Here is a 21,492-nt window from a genome sequence, read left to right as displayed (position 1 = left end):
TAGGTAAGTTGCGGTTACTCCGAGGCCAAAATAAGCCGCATTAAACCAACTTAGCTGCAGTTAACAGTCTAGAACAATCCATTATAGGTACGTTAAAAGGCCTGGTAGCGCAAGGTACGGTGCCAAAATATAGCCACAGGTAAAATATGAAACACCTCACTGCGTGATCATTACTCGGGGTTGCCAGACCAATGTGTTCGTGGACGTGAAATATTACTTTTGTAACATAGTTTCTATTAAGAAGGTTATACGATATTCAAGAAAAATGGCTTGTAATAGCCACGAAAGAAGCTTTTGTATGATGTGAGGTAAGTATAATAATATTTTGGAAAAGAAATGGTTCTTAATGTTATTTCATCAATTTCTTACTATCACATAGGAACCTACCAGTTTTTTTTTTTTTTTTTAAGATGGTATATCATCATGACAACTTCAGGTTTGGGTGGGGAGAGTGTCAGACTTTTTTCCTGACTAAAACCTACCTGTACCTTTGTTCTTTTTGAAGCCCTTTATGTACCAGTAACTGTTATTTCGAACAATCACATACCTTCAATGGTTGTCTAAAAGATTATACATCTCTTGTGAATATAAAACAAAATTAGTACACTGATCTAGTACTAATGTATAGTACCTATATCTAGTATATTGGAAAAAGTGTGCCAACCCAAGAGCAGATATATCCAATTAGATTGGATTAGATTGGCTGTACTTCAGTGGTACTAATGTAGTAATTCCACTAGTGCGGATACGGCTCACTATTCCCTCGTAACAAATGGTGGTAACCACTTCGTAACATTAACTTTTTTCTTATTACTTAGTGCAGTTTTTCCTGGGAAAATATGTTCAACAATCACTGCATTTTATAAAACATAGTCATCTGAGGCGCGTGTCTTTGTGCATGATAGACTCTAAAACGACTTCTCGGGGTTTCTTGAGATTTTAATTAATAGAAAGGTAGAGAGTAGTAGATTTTTATAAATCAATTTTAAGTAAATAAACATTCCCGTTCCCTTAAGTTAAACAAGTAGATATGCTAAAAAGAACAATACAATCTGCATTGAATACCTAATAACAATGTACTGCCATTAATACCAAATCAATACAAAAAAAAAACCCCGAACAACCTCTTTTCTAAAAAAAACCAAATGATTAAAACCAAAACATCTGGCCAAATCCGAACTCCAATTAACAAGCTCTCAAATACTTTGCACTTTTCCCCGAAACTTTAAAGCGGGCCGTTCAGGAAACGCGAACCATTAATGTAAATAAGGCAATCCGCCTAATGGATGGCAAATCGCTCCAGTTATCTTAAACAGATCGGTTGTTAAGCTCCCGATGTTGGGAGAAATCGTTTTACATTCTGGCATTATTTATTCGGGGTAGAAGCTTGGGCTTGTTAGATTTTTCAGTGGGGAGTAAGAAAAAATTGTATTGATTTATGATTTAAAAATCGGTCTCTCCGAGAAATTAGATCTTTGCCGATGCTTTGAAAGTCGTAAAACTAAACTCCTTAAGGCCGATTCCAATATCCTATCTATCTGTTGTTTTGCTTACTAGAAATATTAATGTGACATTGCTTGAATGGGGCTTACGTCAAAATTCTACAGCTCTTATCACTTCCACGGGACCCAGAGAAAATAGTTTTCACTTGCTACTTAAACTTAACTAACTAATAACAGTTTATTAGTTATTCTACTTATCTGAAATCTATCGTGCAGCAGAACCCTTAATTTCCACATTACTATGGTAATTAGCTTCCGCATTGTACCGCGTTCACGACAAAACTTCCTGTTTGATAAATATGCAAAATTATCATCATGGCAACCCTGGCTGTAACAATTAAAGAGTATCTATTCATTCGTGAAATTGCCATGAAGTATTTAATGCGATATTTAGTGACTGAAACTTGTAAATTATGTCAAAATGTCCTGTTACCTTGTTGGTTTAATCCAGATAAGAAAGACTTTATGAAATGGGTGCTTACTTTGTACTTTTATTTTAATCTTCTTACTTAATCATTGTTAGTTATGAATTTATTCTTTCCATTGTAAATGGATAACTTCAGGGATTATTCAGGCTTTAATGGTTGGATATAATGATTAACTTTTTCATGACTTTCTTGAATGAAAGATAGATAGGTAAGCAAAAGAGATAATAAAAAAAATCACGCTATTTTGTACAAAGAAATTCTAAATTGTGATATTTAGTTTTGAAACGTAATTATAGTATCGTAATTATCTTATATCTACTTACTCTTTGTATGTACCTTAGTAGGTACAAAAGGTCAGCGTTAGCCTTTTTAATGTCCCACTGCAGGGCCAAGCTTCCAAGTACAAGTCTGTACAAGGCAAGACAAGGGCAAGTACCTACAGAGAAGGAATGAGTTAATCACACCGCCTCAAAGCATAGAGCATATAGCCTACATTCATAGAATATAACATAAAGGTAAGTACCTACCTACATAATATGTACACAAAGCGAATTAATCACACACAGTGGAAGTAAGTTAGGGAAACTGCAACTGTCTTCCGTGACACGAGATACATTGGGATGTAACGTGTACGCACATACTTCCGACACGGTTTTACTTGTTCTCTCATATATTTTCTTCATATTCTTCATGATTCCATATTTGTAGGAAGTCAGGCTTTATAGCTAGCGAGAAAGTTGCTTTTTGTCTTCGCCAATCGATGATTTATCGATCATTGTGCAAAAAGTAATGGCGGTAAGTTACGTTTTATGGTTTTAGAAAAGGCATGTAAGAATTAAAAGACATTTCCTAGTAAGAAATAATGTAATTAAATGCTGACATCTGTCTTTAGTTTTAATAGAACAAAGTCATGAGGTTAGCTTGATTGAAATAATATGATTGTAAGCCTTGTACAATTTAAACCGCGACGTTTTGTTGCATGTTTTATCAAAACCCAGTGAAATATTGGTCTTGAATGTCGACACGTTGGTTTGGTCGACAGAGTTTGTAAACCGCTGATTTGCGGTCTTCCAACTACACAGCACAAATGTAGGTGCTTTATGCAGTTTGAAGCTCCTATGTAAAATAAAATAAATATTTAAACATGTTTATTGAATTATGCATCAAATAAACTGTTCCATGATAGTTCTAAGTCTCAGTAGCCACCCGTATAATAATCTCATCTCCGCGTCCATAAAAAAGGATCTTATCGAAGTCATTTTCGTCTGAAAAAGAAAAAACTTTCAGCGAGAAATGCCAGAAAATAATTCACTCTTCAAATCTTCAAGTTAAACCGACCCAAAGTACTTTGGGTCGACATTTTCCAAGTTTTTATAGTTCACCGCGTATCCAAAGTTTAGTGAGCATTTAAATTGATAGATCGTTTCAACTCCGATACCCATTGCCGTGGAAATTGCTTAAGTCAGCACATTAACTGAAGATATTAAAGAGCTTACCGATATTAAGAGGGATTTCATAAATTTATCAAGATTTGCGGTTCAATAATTTTGAAGTGCGGTAAATCTTGTAGTTCTTAAGCATCTTTTTTATTGTGATCATTCGATAGACACCCTGTGAGTTCGTATTTTGAGTGCGTATGTGTGGCCATCAAGTTCTCAATTCAACGAACAGAACATAAGTACTCTAGTTTTACAAAAACGCTCTTCAGCGAGGAGCCTAAAAAACAAAGTCCATTGAAAAAACAGCGTAAAGATTTTTTTTATACGGGTCTCCCATTCCCATGTTTCAACAGAAAAGAGTTCCCTAACATACTCATACTAGACTATAGGTACGTACCTAAAAAGTTTAATGTCGCACGTCAATTCACTAAACTTAGCTGCTAAGCTGCTATGACTAATTAGGCGTCAACATTAACACTTCTATTATGACAACAATTATTCCATTACACGAACATCAATAACAATCAAGCTATCGACACAAATGCAGTAATTGTGGACTAATTATGTCATTATTGACAGCTCGGTAATGAAGTCACTCAGTGAAATCGAGAAAGCAGGCATCAATGACCGGAGGCTTGTTTTGTCTGTCTGTCACGCGCGGCTTTCGCGTTCGTGCGAGCAGCCCTTGATCGCACTATGAAATGTCAGTGATTTGAATTTTTATTATTTGGAACGTCTCGTCTGAAAGGACTTTTTACTAAAAATACGCTAGTTTTAGAAACCTAACTTAATTTTTTAATGCAATTTTTAGTTACTGAGAAAATGTGCTGACTTCAATAGCACAATAAACTGACCACGTCAATCGTCGTGATTTGTGTAAAGAACCCAAAACAATTCGCGCATCAGAAAATATACCTACCTATTGTGTTATGTAACTCGGCGTAGCCAATTTTCCTTCAATGTAAACCTCAAAAGCCCCCGAGAGAATGGACTGTGACAAGACTGATTGACAGACAAATACTGAATTGATTCCATTGGCAACAAGTTTGAAATGACAGCGGCAAAATAAAGTTGTTCGATAAAAAAAAATGATAATGAAAAGGAAAATGTTGAACCATAAAAAATGCCTAATTTTTTCGTCATGAACTGTCAAAATGTAAAAGTAAGACAAAAAACGATCGCACCTTCTATTGTTAATCTTTGATTATCATAACAAAAGTTAAATTAGATAGATGTACGATGTACTAAATCTTTTCGGGTCGTAAGTATTTAAATGAGGTGCTCATGATAGAACATTGTTAAGTACGATACATACAATGTGTGCCAAAATCGTGAGTGACACATTCAAATTTTACTTTCTACATAGTGATTGCTTTATTTATGATAATTAACAACTGCATGCAAGAACCTACATGTAGGCATATTCCACATACTTATTAAAATATTTTGACTCTTGCAACACTGTATTTTTGGATACTAAATAGGGGTCAATTACTCATTAACAAAGTTGACACTTTGTATTACGCTAAGTTACATCGCAATAATTAAGTTAAATAATTTCTCTCCAAGGAATATAAATCACTAATTTCATTTCCCGATTGCATTTTATCTCTTTTTCAAGATTATTTTTTTATTAACTTTTAATAAACAGTATCGGTAAAAAGCTCCAATCGATCTTTTTCTCTGGCGCCATGCTAAGGCTTTTTACGCTAATAGAAGATAGGTATCTTGCCAAGATACACAGACTTTTAGCGTGATTCTATAGAACAAAAGATTTTTTTTATGTTACGTTCCATCAAACATAAAACAGCCGCCGTCAATGTTTTGCCAAGCTTTTATGTTATTAAATGAATAAAAAGTATTTTCCTTCTTGTATCAGCAGAGTTCATTTACTTTACACGCTTTTTATCTTGTTTACTAGAACAAGATAAAACATTCACATGGTGCCTAACATTTTATTTCCTAAAGTAGCTGAGATTTGCCAGTATCTAGCAAGGCCTTAATATCTCTGACGCACAGCTTGATTTAATTCGCCAGGTTCGTAAAAGACTTTTCCTGAAACGAAAACGGGGTCCCTAAGGATATAGAACAGGAGCAAAGAAGCTGAAAGACCTAGATTTTCCTATACAAAATGCCTCTTTTAGTTACAAAGACCGTCCTCAAATGATAGATACATTAATGTCTCGAGGGATTGTGCAAGGATCCATCACGGGTCGCATGTAGATTCTGTAGCGTCACATAATATAAGCCTAGATTAACAAAGACGGGTAATATAGCTGAGTAACTAGTTTGCGTAAGCTTCCTACAACATATTACCTATGCCTACGTACCTAGGTGTATGGATTGAGGTTAATATATGCTTATGTAGGTACGATATTTATTAAACATATTTTGCAATCTAGAGGTTTCCGCGTATAGGAGACAGGGCACAGTGAGCCAAAAAGGCTCGTTGATGATCCAAAACGCAGGTTACTTAAAGGAAAAACTTTAAGGCGCATCATATTCTGTACAGAGCAAAGCTTTTTTCAATAGAAATTCTAAAAAGTCGTTCAACTTACAACAAAAAAAAACTTTTTCGCACAAAAATAACATAAGTAGGCAAAATAAACACGAAGAGAAACCTCTCATACCAATCTGTCACCATTTGAATACCTTAGTTGAATTCACTTTCTATATTAACATTGTTTTATATTATATTGAATCCAACACGTTTGCGCTTGAATTAATTTAATTGTACAATTCCATGCTTTTATCGATATGAATTTTCCGATGTTAGCAATATAAATGGAGAATGAAATAATTGAATTGGATGCATCCCGGTGTATTCTCAATCAATTACATTAATTGAATCGAGAGTAGTCTACACCTATGATTCCCTTGTTTTATCGTCATGAATAATGGGTATTGGTAAATATGTAATCATCTCCATCATAAAGTCTTTTAATAGGTGTTAATTGTAGATAATCAGAGCTCGCGAATCTCTGGCTTGTTATCAGACAATTGCTAATTGTTTACAAAACAACTACTCAATCGCCGATATAAAAACAATGGATTTACTCAATGCTGAATAGATTATGTCATGAACTGATAAATAGTGGCCAGTGGACCGGTTTGTTATGTTAGTTGCAACTGACACTAATGAAGGTACTATGATGATGGTTGCATAAAGACTGACCTAGTTACGGATAATTTGTAACATTTTGAGGACTATGAAAATATTTGCATGATTATCACTATGTGGTATAAAAAATTGTAGTTTTTATTATTGTGGCTAGGCCGCATTACTGAATAATGACATTAAGAAACATGACTTTGACTAGGCTGTATGGTCTGCCTGTCTTTTGCTACAATAAATGACACGCCATTGTTTATTTTTCTACTTTCATTCTGGTTTCGTTTGGTTACACACAAAGCTGGACTCCGATTTACTTTAATAATTAGATCTACATTTCCAATGTTTCGAAAATCCAGCAGTAAGTTCATTGCACTTAGGCAGGTAAGTCGTGTTTCAATTTTGTTCTAACACCTTAGGGTAATCAATTTATTCCTATATTTTCGAGTTTAGTAGGTATAGCTAATTTACTGTAGATAAGTACATAGATAGATGCCTAATTTCAATTCAATATCGTGTTCCTATAAGCAGGCAAAGTAAATAACAAGTCATAAAAATGAGATTTATGCCCACGATCTCTCAAAGTTTGATTTACATTCCTAACTCGATCAATACCAAGAGAGTTATCAAAAAGGAAGAAAACTTTGAGCGTCTCGAATCAATGTTCCAAAGCTATCAAATTTTGCTACAAGCTAACCCTTTGCGAACTTACTTTCTCAATCGAGCTCTTGTCGATTTTTACGAGAACATTGACTTTAAACTTTTACTATTCCTCTGTTTGTATCAACGCAAAGGAATTTGATCTTTATGACTGAAATTTCACACGAGTTTTCACACATTTTCCTCTGATTTGCGTAAATGCGATTCGTTTTGACGATTCTGACCTCCTCGCTCTTCTCTCAATATCTTTTTTAATGACGCCCGCTATGATTCTGTTGTCCTTTGTAATGCAAATAAGATATTAAAATTGAATGGCGAAAACATTTTCTTCTTCAATTTAATAAAACAGAATTTCATTCTACCTTAGAAAGATTATTTATAAATGTTGATAATAAGGCCCTTTACAACTCCTGTTACCGAATTTAACTTTTTCCAAAAGCAACGGAAAACACCCACGTTCTAATTTTAACAAATTAAACTCGAGTCTTACTTCCTACGCGCGTTCAAGTAGTCCAATTTTACCGCAAATTTCTCTAGAATCGTTTAAAAATAACATAAAAAAGATTAGATGCACCACAATGCATAGCCGTCTGGTCGCCTTTCACCGCGAGTTGCGTCATGAGACACGTCATGAGTTCACTCACTCCTAACTTACGACATCCCTGGCTTGTTGGCGACGTGACCGAAGCACGGAGCAAGGAAAGACTAGCGGAGATGCAGTAATTCAGGTAGGTCAGGCGCCTTCTTCTAGGTCAAATTCGAACGGTGGGCATGAAAAAAACAGTCAGTTACGAGTGAACTAACGAGGTTTTTGGGTAAGATGAGACATCTGTCAACGATATTTGGAATAACAATAAAATGTCGGGTCCAAAGAGGCGTATAAGGGCGAATACAGCAACGTTCCTCGTCCCGGTCACCTGCATTTTAGCGCGCTACTTTCTTCGCCAATTTTCCGTTATGGCACCTCCGCTAGCCATTTTATTCTCCATGGACCAAATATATGAAGGAACGTGGCGTAAGATCCCACGTCTCTGACAGCGTATGACGTAGATATTTTCCCCAGACGAATCTAAAGCGAACAAACTTTTTGCCACAATAAAGTGGATAAGTTGACTTTATAGAGCTATTTCTTGGATAGGATTTTATCTTTTCTTCTTAAATGAAGTTAAGTGTTGTTACAATATACTTACCTTTTAAAATAGATACCATTCGATATTTTCATCAAAAGACGGTTTTGGTAGTCACCAATAACTTTGTATTCGGCGCCTCACACAAGTGAGTTCAGAAACGCTTTGCCAAAACTTCGGTCATACGACTCCAAACTACGTCGGAACTAATCCTACGTATTCTATTTGACTAACATTGAAACTGGGGGAGGTTTATTCAATAAACGGTTTCGGTAACTATTGATAACTCGGCATTGAATTTGAAACTATTATTGCGAAACCAATAATGCCTAGTATCGATTTTAAGGATGGTACACGGTTTAATTGATCGATATCGATGTTTTAGGTAAAAAAAATGTCTTACAAAACAATACCTTAGCCATGGTACCGTTACCAACAATGAGCGGTCGTGCTTTTAGTAGAAAGAGATGCAATGTCACAGAACTAAGTTCGTTGACCGGCAAACGTTAAACTCAAACTAAAATCGGAGAAAGTAATCGCTAATTAGCATGCAGTCGATGGGCTCGGCTGTTACATCACTTCCTAACTCCAACAAATAGAAACGAATACAATAGGAACTTCAAGTATTTAAAGGTTTTAAGTGCAATTATAAACTAACATTAAAATAAATTCTGAACGCATCGGTTGCGCGGGAAAGCCCAGTGTACGTAACCGCGAAGTGGCGCGAGGACGCATGCGCGTGCGTTAGAATTCCGAACCGTAGACTTGATACGCGTCATAAATCGTCTGTTTATTTTATATAACTTGGACCAATCAAACTTTATTACAATATTTATTTCTTCCCCTTTTCATTCAAAGTGTCATTAATCTTTAGGTACGTAGTAATTGCGCAAAAGCAATTGCTAAGGAAACTAGCAACAATTTTCACGCTTAGTTTCCTGGTTGTTTACCTCCGTCTTGAATATAAAAAGTAAATGATTAATTATCTGTTAAGCGTTTGTAATTTATTAAATGCAAACAATCGAGATCCAGTATCAATTGAATACTTTACGTCTGAGATTTCAAGGCTTTCCCTCGTCATAATGTCTTAATAACTGTAATTATATTCTTTAAAGGTCTTAAGAAAAATCTGTAGGGTCTAAATAATACTATTCAGTAGGTACGAGAAGCATTTTCTTCTATACGTCTATACCTTCTCCGTCGCCTTTTAATCAACCTTCTCCAACTTAGTTACATAAATTCGTCAATCCAAACTTCTAGCGTAAATTAATATCACAAAGGCGAAACTTTCAAGAATTCCCCGACAAACTATTGTCAATTGTCATTCGATAACTAAAGGCGATGTGTAACGACTTGTCTAATTATCATTTAACAATGGTGCCGAATAAATTTGAGCGGCAAGGCCGGGCCCATGTTTGTTCAACTTGAACAATTTGTATGAGTCACGGCATAAGACTCAGATGCAAGAATACTAAATAAAAATGCTATGGAGACCTCCCTTACATACTTATACGTGATCAGATAAAGAAATCGTCTTGACAATGATATATTGTATTCATTGAGTTTGACTGTAGGCCGTCATTTGTTTTGATTATAAGGAAAAAAACAATGAGATATCAATTTTGTTTTTAATCATAGATGGGTACTTATATATCAGTCTAGAAATCTCTATAGATTGAGCCTGGTTAAGATGGATCAGCTAATTGTTCCATGACAACCTTTGTATTCCCGACAATACGACGAATGTCGTTATACATGTATTGTAGGGAAAACATAAAAAGTGGTGAAGGGCTCGCGTTTTTGGGGGCTGTCTCATGTAAATAAGTACGAGAAATGCTGTTTTCAGCCTACTTCGGATAAAAGCTTTTTGATACCTACCTACCTACCTACCTATAATGTTATGTTAAGACTTCCACATTGATGACAATTAACTAATAAGAATGTATTTTTGTTGACAGCGTTCGCGTGTGTGATGCAGCGATGTCGGTGGCGGTGAGGGCGGCGCTCCTCTGCGCTTGCGCACTGATGCTGCAGCAAGGTAAAACTTCATCCATTTTTAACTTAAAACCACCTGAAGAGCTACTACTTATTCTTAATCATCCTCTTGAGGATGGGAGCAAAAATACGATGACACAAACTTACTTTTTTTAATGCACACGCGCAAAACGAAACGGTATCCTCTAAAAAAGGCAGTTTCAATTCTACCTGATATCTCAATTAACTCACCATCATGGCCAAGACTGCAATAACTTTTCCATTTAAATCTAAAAAACGCAGCGCGGATCATTAAGTTATCATTAATATTGCTAGCGGCTATAAATAAACAGTTACTGCATTAATTAATTATCCAAGTTAATTAAAGCTATCAGGCGTTTTATTCACAGTTGCTTACCTATCGGAGCTGTAATAGCGTTCGATCCTTATCGCGTTAGTTGCGCCAATATTCTGCCCTAGATTTCTCAAGTCTACGCCGCATGGAAGGTGCACTAATACTATACCTACACAGAATACTAAAGCACTTATGTTTATTGCTTACATTGGCTTTAGTATTGAGATAATTGAAAAACCAAGTACCTAATTGAAAACTGCAGGTTAATGAGTATTGTTTTGAATCATAGATAGCCTTTGCTGTCATGTTCCCGTATAAATCAGGCTCTGCAAATGTTATGGTAAATTATATAACTTTATAACACTATATTTAACTTTAAAGGTATAGGTATAGTCTAAACTTTAAAGGTATATAAGCCGACCCCAAATGATTTGGGGACAGGGCAGGAAAATGATGATAACTTTAAAGGTATCCAAGTTTAGTAGTCTCCATTCGAGCGATAAAATATACGCATTATTTCAGAATAAGAACAATTTTCTTTTAACGCAAATTGCTTAGATACACTTTTATTCAAATGTCGTCTTTATTTAATGTTTGCAGCAAGCGCGGAGCTCAGAGGGAGGTGTCCGGCGCAAGAAAGCGCGTGCCCTGCGCGTGCGACGCCGTGCACCACGGACGATGAGTGCGGAGAGAAAATATGCTGTTCCACGACCTGTGGTCGCGCCTGTGTCGACCCACTTTTCACTGGTAAATTGTAGTTTAATCGGTATTAATGGAAGCTAGTGGAAGTTGTTGATAAAGCTGCTCGTATTATCGTGCAAAAGGGGGCAAAGATCTATAAACAAGGATTCGTGTATTAAGAAGCCTGTTTTAGTAGGTGATGAAGAAATAAATTATGGATGCGAGAACTTACCTGATTACAAGATCATATGTATAATAGAATCAGGAGAAAAATAAATTAGGCAGCTATCACTAAATATGCAAAAACAAACAGTTGCTTAAATGCTAATCTTCAAAGCGTATATTACTTGTAATAAGCAAGATACATGGCAGAAAGCGGAAGTTCACTTAGCAATTAATACACCCTGTTACACATAACTTTCTCAGTTCAAAACTTTACGGAGGTCATAAGTTCCTTAAGGGATTGTTCACACCAAACGTATTGTCCGCCGCTGATATATACTCACTGTCTGCCCCAGTGTGAACGTCCACTCAATCTGCAGTACGCGTACTCACCAAGCCGACAATAGGCTATAGCGTACGATGCGCTACATGTGTGAACAAAAGAATAGGCTCTTGTAGGTTCACACTAGATGCGTACGCTGAGCGGCTGACTATTCTACACATAAAAGCGTAATTTATTTTTTTCAAATCAGACGTTTTACTGATATTTCAATTAAATGATGCGCATTCAGATAGTTGCCATTTGCGAAGCTCTAGAGGAAGACGAAAATAATAAAAAGAAGAGATTGTGGGTACATCCCTTGAAGAGATGTTTTCTTGGTCAATTTCATACTTTATATTTCGAATATAGACTTTATCCAAATAAGTTCAAGAAATATTTTCGTATGACAGTAAAACATTCGATGAGTTACTCTGTTTAATACGTGTAAGTTTATATAAAAGGGACACTTATCGACGTGCTGTACCGAGGCACGGCGGTGCGTACGCGGCGGAGCGGCGCTATTCGGCAACTGCGTCCGCGTAGCCAATCCGCGTCCGCCGTGCATAGTCGCGTAGTAAAATAATCGGCCACTGAGAGTCAGCTACAACAGACGACGTAACAGCGTATAGTCGGTTCGGTGTGAACGACAATTTCAATATATATGGAAAAGCAATAAACTGCGTAACGCGCGCTCACAGTCAGCGGCCGACAATACGTTTGGTCTGAACGATGCCTAACTATGTAAATAGCAAGTTTTGCCATGTGACAGTGAATAAGAATATACAGAGATGAGCCAGGTAATTTTCATACACCATATTTAATATCCTGTCTTTATCCTCCTTTGGTCCGGCGAATGTTATTTAGCACTACATGAATATTACCTCACCATCATTACATACATTTACCTTGCTCTACTGTCAAAATTAACACCTCATCATCTGCCTAGCCAATTCCCTAACACCTGTTATTCTTCTCCAGGATGTGAGAACGTGAAGCTATCAGCAGAGCGGATATCCCGTGCCTTAGCTGCAGACAACACCCGCGGTGGCCGGGGCAAGCTGCCAGCCATGAGGACTCCTCGGTGCAGGTTCACGGATGGAGAGTTTGAGGAGATCCAGTGTGACAACGAAATCGTTAGCACGTGTTGGTGTGTTGATGCTGCTGGGTTTGAGGTGAGAACTGATAGAATAAACCTTATAGATTAAGTAAGCCTTTTGAGCACTTGGCATAGTAAATAATAATAAATAGCACTTTATTTCAAGAGCCATAATTGACCCAATACATATGATGGTTGCAGTTGTATAAGTAGGAATACCATCTTCGTAATCTTATCATACGTACGTACGTCGAATAAAAGAAATCTTCATCTAGTAAAGAACCAAATAGTCAAAAGGCAAGCCAGTTCGCATTGATAATAATGTCGTAATTTACTTGTCCGCAGTTACCAGGAACCAGAGCACCCGCCGCAGCCCTAGTCAACTGCTCCCGAATAGATCCTTGCGCTGCACATACCTGCAGAATGTTGTGTCCTCTCGGCTTCGAGCTCGACCAGCGAGGGTGTCCGCTGTGCAAGTGCAGGGACCCTTGCTCCTCAGTCACCTGTCCTGGACAGCTTTCGTGTCAGTTAGAAGAGGCGCCATGTTTGAAACCCCCGTGTCCTCCAGTGCCTACCTGTAAGTAACTGCATGCTATGATTCCATATTGTCTATTAAGAGCCGAATATCTACGTATTTTTTAAGTTACAATGTCAATTTTTCGACCAATAAACGAAAAAATGCACTTCCGAAATGGCAAATCATTCATTAAACACGACGTTTCGATATAAATTCAAGTATTTGCATAAAAAATACCACGGTTACAAAACAAGGATGCTTATTATTTATACGGACGACGTTATGCTAAATACCTAGCCAATGAAACATAACATAACGTCAGAATTATGAATAACAACCAACTTCGCAGGTAATATTGCACGCATTACAGCAGATATGCAAATGCAGTCTTTGTTATGACTGAATAATAACCTTGATTTTCAGGTAAACGCGGTCGCAGTTTAAAGAATATCTGCCCAGTGGGAGAGCCTCTGTTGATATCGGAGACTAGTAGACCGTTCTTGTGTGGAACTGATCCTGGGAAACCAAACTGTCCACCTTTGTACAGGTGTCTTGTTGAATCAGGTATGTGGTACATTTTGGCACGAATCATCTTACTTCAAAAAATCCTAAACTTGACCAAAGAAGTCTTCACATACATTTTTTATTTCCAGGAAATGACTATGGAGTATGCTGTCCAGCGTCTCTAGAACTCCAAAAAGCCGGAACATGCCCCGCTCTGAACAACGTGGAGGAATGTGGATCTCCATGTACCCACGACTTGGAATGCCCCTCAATGCAGAAGTGCTGTGACAATAGCGAATGTGGAAAGCATTGTATTCTACCACATAATGTGACAATGTGCTCGCAGCAGAAGATGTTGGCGGAGTTACTGGTTGTTAGTGAAAAGGAGGGAAGAGGTTATGTGCCCCAGTGTGGTGAAGATGGATCCTTTGTATCTAGGCAGTGCTCTAGGAATGGATTAGTTTGCTGGTTTGTATTAATCCTTCATTCTTTAATGCCAAATTATGGAACATATACTGCTACTAAGAGATGCTTGTGAACATTTTGGAGATAGCTGTGGTATATAAGTTTTTGTTTCCTTTCAGGTGTGTTGATTCAGAAGGCAACAAACTCCGAGGTTCTATGGGTCCTTCGTCATCAGTGAAATGCTCCTCAACACCTCTTCCAGCCCGAAGTGGTGCCCGTAGCTTAGAATCCTGTGCCCGAGCGCTATGTGCCGCAGTTTGTGAATACGGATATAAGACCGGGGCTGATGGGTGTCCTACTTGTGAATGTGATGATCCTTGTGCAGGCTACCCTTGTCCTGAAGGCGAGGAGTGCATCAGAGTTAGGGACGCTCAGTGCTCCGGAGATCTTTGTACAGGATATCCAGTGTGTAAGTAGCTGTATTTTTCTTTTACAGATAATATTTTCTGATAGTCATAATCAATTCTGGGTTTAAATTCCCAACATTTATTTTGATCTTTCTCAAACAGAAGACGGCTGAAAAGTGCCCATGAACTGTGCTCATGCAGAATTTGCGATATCATAAATTAAGCATCATTAATGTATTGCACTCCAGGTCGTCCAAAAGTATCGTACGAGAACCCTTGCGAGGTCGGTGCTCCGGCTACCGATAGTAACGGCGTCCCAGAGACCTGCGGTGCTGATGCTGACTGTCCTGACAACCATGCGTGCACCAGGTCCAAGAGAAGTGGTACCGCCGTATGCTGCCCAGACCCTCATTATTTCGATAATGTCACTGAATCTGATGTTATGGAGGTAAGTGTCATTTTACAAGGGACAATAACTGCTTAAAAATTTACTGTCCGGTGTAATAAGCAAGAAAATGTAAGCAGCCCCGATAAGCGTAATGTTTAAAGACTTACAAAATCCTTTACTTCATTTTTACTTTTCTTCTAGATAAACTTCGAGTCATGCGGTGTGGAGGCTGAAGCGGTATGTGGTCTGAACTCCACCGTGGCTTGTCCTGAAGGCGACTGCGATAGCGACATGGTATGCTGTACAACCGCTACCTGTGGCCCAGTGTGTGTCGACCCTGCTAAGATGAAGCTACAGACTGATAGAGTTGATGATACTCCTACAAGTGAGTATTATGTATTTGTAGAAACGTTATCCTTAGTAGTCACAAAAATTGGGCACAAGTATAATCTGAGAACATACGGAGTGCAACTAGAACATACAGATTTTATCACATACTATTAAGAAATCCATATATGTATAATAAAGTGACGAATACCAAAACTAAAAAGGCGAAATAATTATTCGATTCAAAGCCCGTCAAGAAAAGAATTACTGTAAAGACTACTACTAGACAAGATCTTGTATTTCTAAATAGGTACATTTTCACAGAAAATTAAAATACCTTGCTTGAAAGACCTGTTATAAAATTCTTCATCGTCTTACTCCCAGTGTGCGAATACCTCCGCGATTTCGACGAGAAGATGGAAGGCACAGTCGACGGCATGAAGCTAGCTCTACCAGCCCCGACCTGCAAGTCCGACGGCTCCTTCACATCCCAGCAGTGTGCTAACGGCAGATGCTGGTGTGTTGATAGCTTCGGCACGGAGATACCTGAGACTAGTACGAGGAATGCTTCCGCTGTGGATTGTGATATGTAAGTTACTAATTTTTTTGCTATTTATAATGTTGCATGAGTCGTAATTTTTGCGAAATTCGTTATTGGCAGAGAAAGTTGTTTGTAGTTTTATATGTAAAAATATCCATAAAGTGGCGGATCTACCGTTGAGTCGTTGAACTGTAGGCATGCCCACAACTCTAATTTACTTGTGACGTCATTCTTGTTTATATTTATGTACTTCTCTATGTGCTCCTCCAATATACTCTTTTAGTTACGCGCCCCATATTATCCCTTATGTACTTTCCCTATGTAATGCCCTTATATGTATCTTTTGTAATCCCTCTATGTACTGCCTTGCTTACGCCCCCTAAGAACTCGTCATTATCTATCATTGCCATTTTTAAATCCATCATTTCCCAACTCAATATCTACTTCTATCCCCAGGGTCCGCAGCAACCTCTCCTGCCTCGAACTAACCTGCCGCATGGGCTGCGACTACGGCTTCGAGCTGAACTCCCAGCGCTGCCCCACGTGCCGCTGCCGCGACCCTTGCGCCGGGGTGACGTGTCCTGCAGGCCGCGCATGTGCTACGGTCGATGTGGCTTGTGATGCTGATTATTGTCCGCCGGTGCCTGCTTGTGAGTTTGACTTATAAATATTTGGAGTTAGAAGTAAAGACGCGTGGTCTGTGACTGGAAAGAAGACTTTAGTGTTTTTTTTTAATTTAACAATTTATGTAGTTACACAGTAAACACACAATGACATGATATAAGATACAATACGAATATAGATAAGATACATTAGGATACTCAAAATTGGTTCTAATGGTTTAAAGGAAAAATTCTTTGTTGTTAAAAAACAATGTAACTTCTTCGTTTGAACCTGTTCATTTTGCAACAAAAAAGACGAGAGTATTTCAAAATTGTTCTCTCCCAGTGTGTCTGTTGTGTCCAAATATTTTTTTCTTTGTTTTCTCAATAGACATCTTATATCTAAACTACGCCCCCATTCTTATATCAAACTAAGGTATCCAACAATTTATTCCAGGTCTGCCAAAGAAGCCAGGCCAATGTCCCTACTTAGTGCCTTCCAACGGTGCTTGCGAGTGGTCGTGCCGGACGGACGCGGAGTGCGGGCCCACAGAGCGCTGCTGCGCGACTGGCTGCGGCACTGCTTGCACGCAGGCCGTGCATCAGACTGCTTGTCAGCAGAGAAGGTACAAGTTTTGGTTAATACCAGGTAAATTCTGTACAGCCTTACACAAATTAGCCTGCGACGCTCAGTGTTTGTTTGCTTTCTCGTAGATTTAGATGTCTATTTCATGCGAAGTAGCGAGAAGAAGTAGTAGGTAGATTGGATATATTTGGAGGACTTGGAGGCAGTGGCGGCGTAGCATCGGGCGGCACCCGGGGCGCACTACTTATTGAGCACCCTGCCTGCCCCCAAAAAAAACGACAAAATATAATTACGTAGTAAAAAGAATCATACAGAATTAACAAGAAAGTACCCAAACAAGTTTGGAAAAAGCACCGTATAGTATAGAAGCCGCGAGCGTAGCGAGCGCGAAATTTTAGATATTTGAAACGCAAAAAGATACCTATGTAAAGATATTACTGTAAAGTGTAGGGCGCGAGCGCAGCGAACGTGAAATTTTTGAGTTTTGAAACACAAAAGTACTCAAACAAGATTGAAAGAAGCACTGTGAAGTAAAGAAGGCGCGAGCGTAGCGAGCGCGTAATTTTTGATATTTGGGATGCAAAAAGATACCTATGCAAAGAAATTTCTGTTAAGTGTAAGGCGCGAGCGCAGCGAGCGCGAAATTTTCGAGTTTTGGAACACAAAAGTACTCAAACATGTTTGAAAAAAAAGACCGGAAAGTGAAGCAACTGCGAACGTAGCGAGCTGAAAATTTTTTGAGATTTGGGACACAAAGTCCTTCACCTCCGCTTACAAATAGCGCCTAAATAGCTTAGAAATATCCACTGTAAAGTGATTTTTTTATATTTATTTTTGAGGACTCTTTAATTTAGGTAACTCAGAATTAAGCATAAATTATAATAATAAGTGTCAGTTGTTTTTGCTACTTCGGTGGTTTAACTTTTTGCTTTTGAGGGCCCAAAAAGTAAGCGCAGAACAATTTAGAAATGAAGAGAAATCCGCGAGCGAAGCGAGCGGAATTTTTTTCTAACTTCGTGGAATTAATTTAAGAAATACAAAAGCAAAAATACAAGAGAAGGGTGACAGTCGGACTGAGAGGGGTGACCGCCTCGATGTCTCGCACACGCACTGTTGTAGTTTTGTTTAAAATGTGAATATCGCGCAGTACTTAAATGGTAGTGAACCTAGGCTTCGCAGATTAGAATGGCACCCTTAGTGACTTGTCTCTTCTGCCCGCGTCATCCTGGTCGTGCAGATATGTGCCGACCAAGATGGCACCCCCCGAGATGTGGCACCTGGGGCGGACCGCCCCCTTCGCCCCCCCCCTTACGCCGCTACTGCTTGGAGGTAGCCTATGTCCGAAGACAAATAACCCAAGGGCAGTGATGGATGAGTGAAGGGATATCCTATAAGGGAAATTGCGTTACGAACCAAACCACTTCCATTGAATTCTTCTTCTATTAAGCAATATAATAATTCTTTATCTCTTGTCCACAGAGCACTAGCTCTCCATACAGCGGCTGAGACTGGCAACCCACCTGCTTGGACCTGGGTACCAAAGTGCAAAGAGGACGGAGCTTACGAAACTGTGCAGTGCAGGGGATCAGACAAGGCTTGCTGGTGTGTCGACGCTGCGGGTAATGAGGTTAGTACCATTTGACGAACGATGTTAATGCTGGGATGAAGAATAAAAGTATTCGTACAACAACACCGTGATAGAAAAAAAATTATATGTCCACACCCAACATCCATTTGTTGGCGACCTAAATGAATTGTCAAATTCCGTCAATATTGTCACCATAGTTTCTAATGCGACGATTCTTGTTAAAACAATATCCAAATCTTTGAGGTTATGTACAGGCGGCCGAAGGGTCTACCTACAAAATGAAAATTGGTTCTACATTATTCATCCTAAGATTGTTGTTAAAAATATTTCAGATCCACGGTACCAGAGTAACAAACTCCACGCCGAACTGTGAGCTGCCTATCGCGTGCCCCAAGCCGAGCTGTGTAGACGATCTGATATGTTCACATGGATGGGAGCTGGACAGCAAGGGCTGTCCCACGTGCGAGTGCAAGGATCCCTGCTCCGAAGCTAACTGTAGACCTGATGAAACTTGTGAACTTGTGCCTTTGGAGTGTGAGGTAAGACTTCATGAGCTTTTAACACAGTAAATAGAATATTCAAACTATATAATTCTTAATTCTAGAAGCAGGTTCCTGAGTGCATGATTTACACGAGCCTTGCAAATTGCAATACTTACGTTCAAATAGGCTAGGTATGCTCTTAATAAACTGACGATCTCAAAACAAACTGTTTCCACAGGGGGTTCTATTGTTTCAATGTCAGTACTTTGCAAATATTTTTATGTTCACAATTCACACTATCTCATCTCCTACTTTCCAGGGTGAATCCTGTCCGCCTCTGGCGCGTTGCAACCCGGCCCCACAATGCCCTGACGGCAAGGAACCTCTACGTGCTCCGGATGACTCGGGCCCCCTGGTGTGTGGGCCCAGTGCGGCGGCCTGCCCTTCCACTCACGCCTGTCGATTTGCTCCTCACGATTCTACACCGTCTGTCTGCTGTCCTAAGCCACGTAAGTATTCTTATTTAAGAAAATTTTATCGAAGGTCTTCGACTTCGACACTCTTAAAAACAAAGCAAATGATTATATCTTATTTATTCTTCCTTGCATCACGCATTGGTTATACCATGAGCTGCTGGTAAAGACTGAGATATATAGTGGATAGGGATAGTTAAGTATCCCATAAGTTCAATTTTATCTCCTCCTTTCACTTTACCACATAGCCATATACATTTTCCTTCCCACAGGTACAGTATGTTTCGAAAACAAAGACGAAGGAAGTTGCACAGAAGGCGAAGTATTAAACACGACGAGATGGCACTTCAACCACGCACGGAACCGTTGCGAGCGGTTCAAATACCACGGCTGTTCCGGCAACCATAATAACTTCCGCACTAAAGAAGAGTGCAATAACGTGTGTCCTGGTAAGTTTGGCTATCAAACTTTTGGTGTTTGGGTCCCGAATTGTAATATAAAGTCTTTGATCCTCTTGAATCCATTTTTCATTTGTCTGATTTGTAAATATGCTCTGTCAAGATGAGGCGTTTGTAAACCGTTGTACATTTCCATCCCTACCTTGAGTTGTTTGTTAGCAATTTCATACAATCTCAGCAGCTTGAGATGATGTAATAGAATTGACATCATTCTCTTTAAAACCTATCCAAAATGTTTCCCATTGTTTGTAAATATCCCTAATTAAACAGCTATGTTCTGCGAGTTTTGCTTCCACTAAGCAGTTTTTGTGTTTCAAAACAGTGGAAGGGGGTGCTGCGAGCTTGAGAACTAAAAAAAGGAAGACTAGCCACACATTAAAAGAAGAAGGCATGTCGTTATTTCTATTGTATATACATGTTGCATCATACTTGTGTTAACTCCACAAATTGTCTTGCACTATATTCTAATAGCATGGTAGCTTCATTAGCAGTAGTAAATGCTTTTGTATAGTGCATCAGCCACTTTAATATTAGTTTTGCAGTAGTTGTAGTACTGAAATCGTAGCAAGCTGTAGAAGAGTAGTACCATCTCAAGACCAAGAAGAAAAAGTTTTATCACCTCTTATATGGCAGTTCTTTTGTCCAAAACCGAATCATTTACTCTGATGGGCCAAACTACTACGAAACGTAACTGAGCCCACCATCATATCATCTACTTATTGATTGATATTCCGTCTCTTGTTATTTTCGTCCACCACTGATTTAATTTGTTTTACCACAGTGTTGAGTCCATGTGAGAGGCTTAGAGAGAAGAATGAGGTAGCAGCTCAGAAGTACGGCAAAGGTACCTTCATACCTAAATGCGACGTATCTGGTGCCTGGGAACCTGTGCAGTGCATGTCACATATTGGTGAGTAACTAATAAGTTCTTATCACAAGATTTTTGATTTGATCATGTTTAACCGACCTTCATGCATAATGAATATAAGAATTTGATATTTCCAACATATTAACCATCGATTTTGAGACATATTGCAATTAATCTAATTCAAAGCTTTTCTAGACTCGTTAATCATCAGGTCCTGTGTTCTACAGGCAAGGCATGATTCTCATTTAAAAACGTAATTTTTGCAGATGTGTGTTGGTGTGTAAGCGCTCGCGGCGAACCTCTGAAAGGATCGTTAGTGCGCGGCGCCAAACCTTCATGCAACTTCAGGCAGGCACGCAAGTGGGTGCCAAGAGACCCGCTCGATGAACGAGCCAGAGCTGACGAAGGTAAATTATTCTTACTAAAGCTCTTCAAAACAGACCTACTAGATTGATATTTGGTCCTGATCTAAATTGATAAAATATTCC

The 21,492-nt window shown here is 38.7% G+C and overlaps 1 protein-coding gene across 2 annotated transcripts in view; it reads left to right on the top strand.

Moving 5' to 3' along the window:
- LOC110382892 (extracellular matrix protein A) overlaps window positions 1-21,492 on the top strand; it is a 64,142-nt gene that overhangs the window by 38,843 nt on the left and 3,807 nt on the right. Inside the window, exons 2-20 of one of the 2 annotated variants that reach the window (XM_064039733.1) lie at window positions 10,227-10,306; window positions 11,198-11,344; window positions 12,741-12,934; window positions 13,204-13,435; window positions 13,799-13,939; window positions 14,029-14,347; window positions 14,464-14,753; window positions 14,940-15,139; window positions 15,281-15,464; window positions 15,791-15,995; window positions 16,404-16,597; window positions 17,007-17,175; window positions 18,615-18,762; window positions 19,056-19,262; window positions 19,525-19,714; window positions 19,951-20,127; window positions 20,459-20,524; window positions 20,918-21,046; window positions 21,271-21,411. In XM_064039733.1, the coding sequence (XP_063895803.1) occupies window positions 10,249-10,306; window positions 11,198-11,344; window positions 12,741-12,934; window positions 13,204-13,435; window positions 13,799-13,939; window positions 14,029-14,347; window positions 14,464-14,753; window positions 14,940-15,139; window positions 15,281-15,464; window positions 15,791-15,995; window positions 16,404-16,597; window positions 17,007-17,175; window positions 18,615-18,762; window positions 19,056-19,262; window positions 19,525-19,714; window positions 19,951-20,127; window positions 20,459-20,524; window positions 20,918-21,046; window positions 21,271-21,411 (3,391 nt within the window). In that variant the 5' untranslated portion in view covers window positions 10,227-10,248. The remainder of the gene's footprint in view (window positions 1-10,226; window positions 10,307-11,197; window positions 11,345-12,740; window positions 12,935-13,203; window positions 13,436-13,798; window positions 13,940-14,028; window positions 14,348-14,463; window positions 14,754-14,939; window positions 15,140-15,280; window positions 15,465-15,790; window positions 15,996-16,403; window positions 16,598-17,006; window positions 17,176-18,614; window positions 18,763-19,055; window positions 19,263-19,524; window positions 19,715-19,950; window positions 20,128-20,458; window positions 20,525-20,917; window positions 21,047-21,270; window positions 21,412-21,492) is intronic. The other variant, XM_064039734.1, reaches the window with a different exon arrangement.

The sequence above is a fragment of the Helicoverpa armigera genome, chromosome 20, assembly GCF_030705265.1.
Source record: "Helicoverpa armigera isolate CAAS_96S chromosome 20, ASM3070526v1, whole genome shotgun sequence".
Taxonomy (NCBI): domain Eukaryota; kingdom Metazoa; phylum Arthropoda; class Insecta; order Lepidoptera; family Noctuidae; genus Helicoverpa; species Helicoverpa armigera.
Note: the sequence above shows the minus strand (reverse complement) of the source record. Positions and strands in the feature narration are given on the sequence as shown.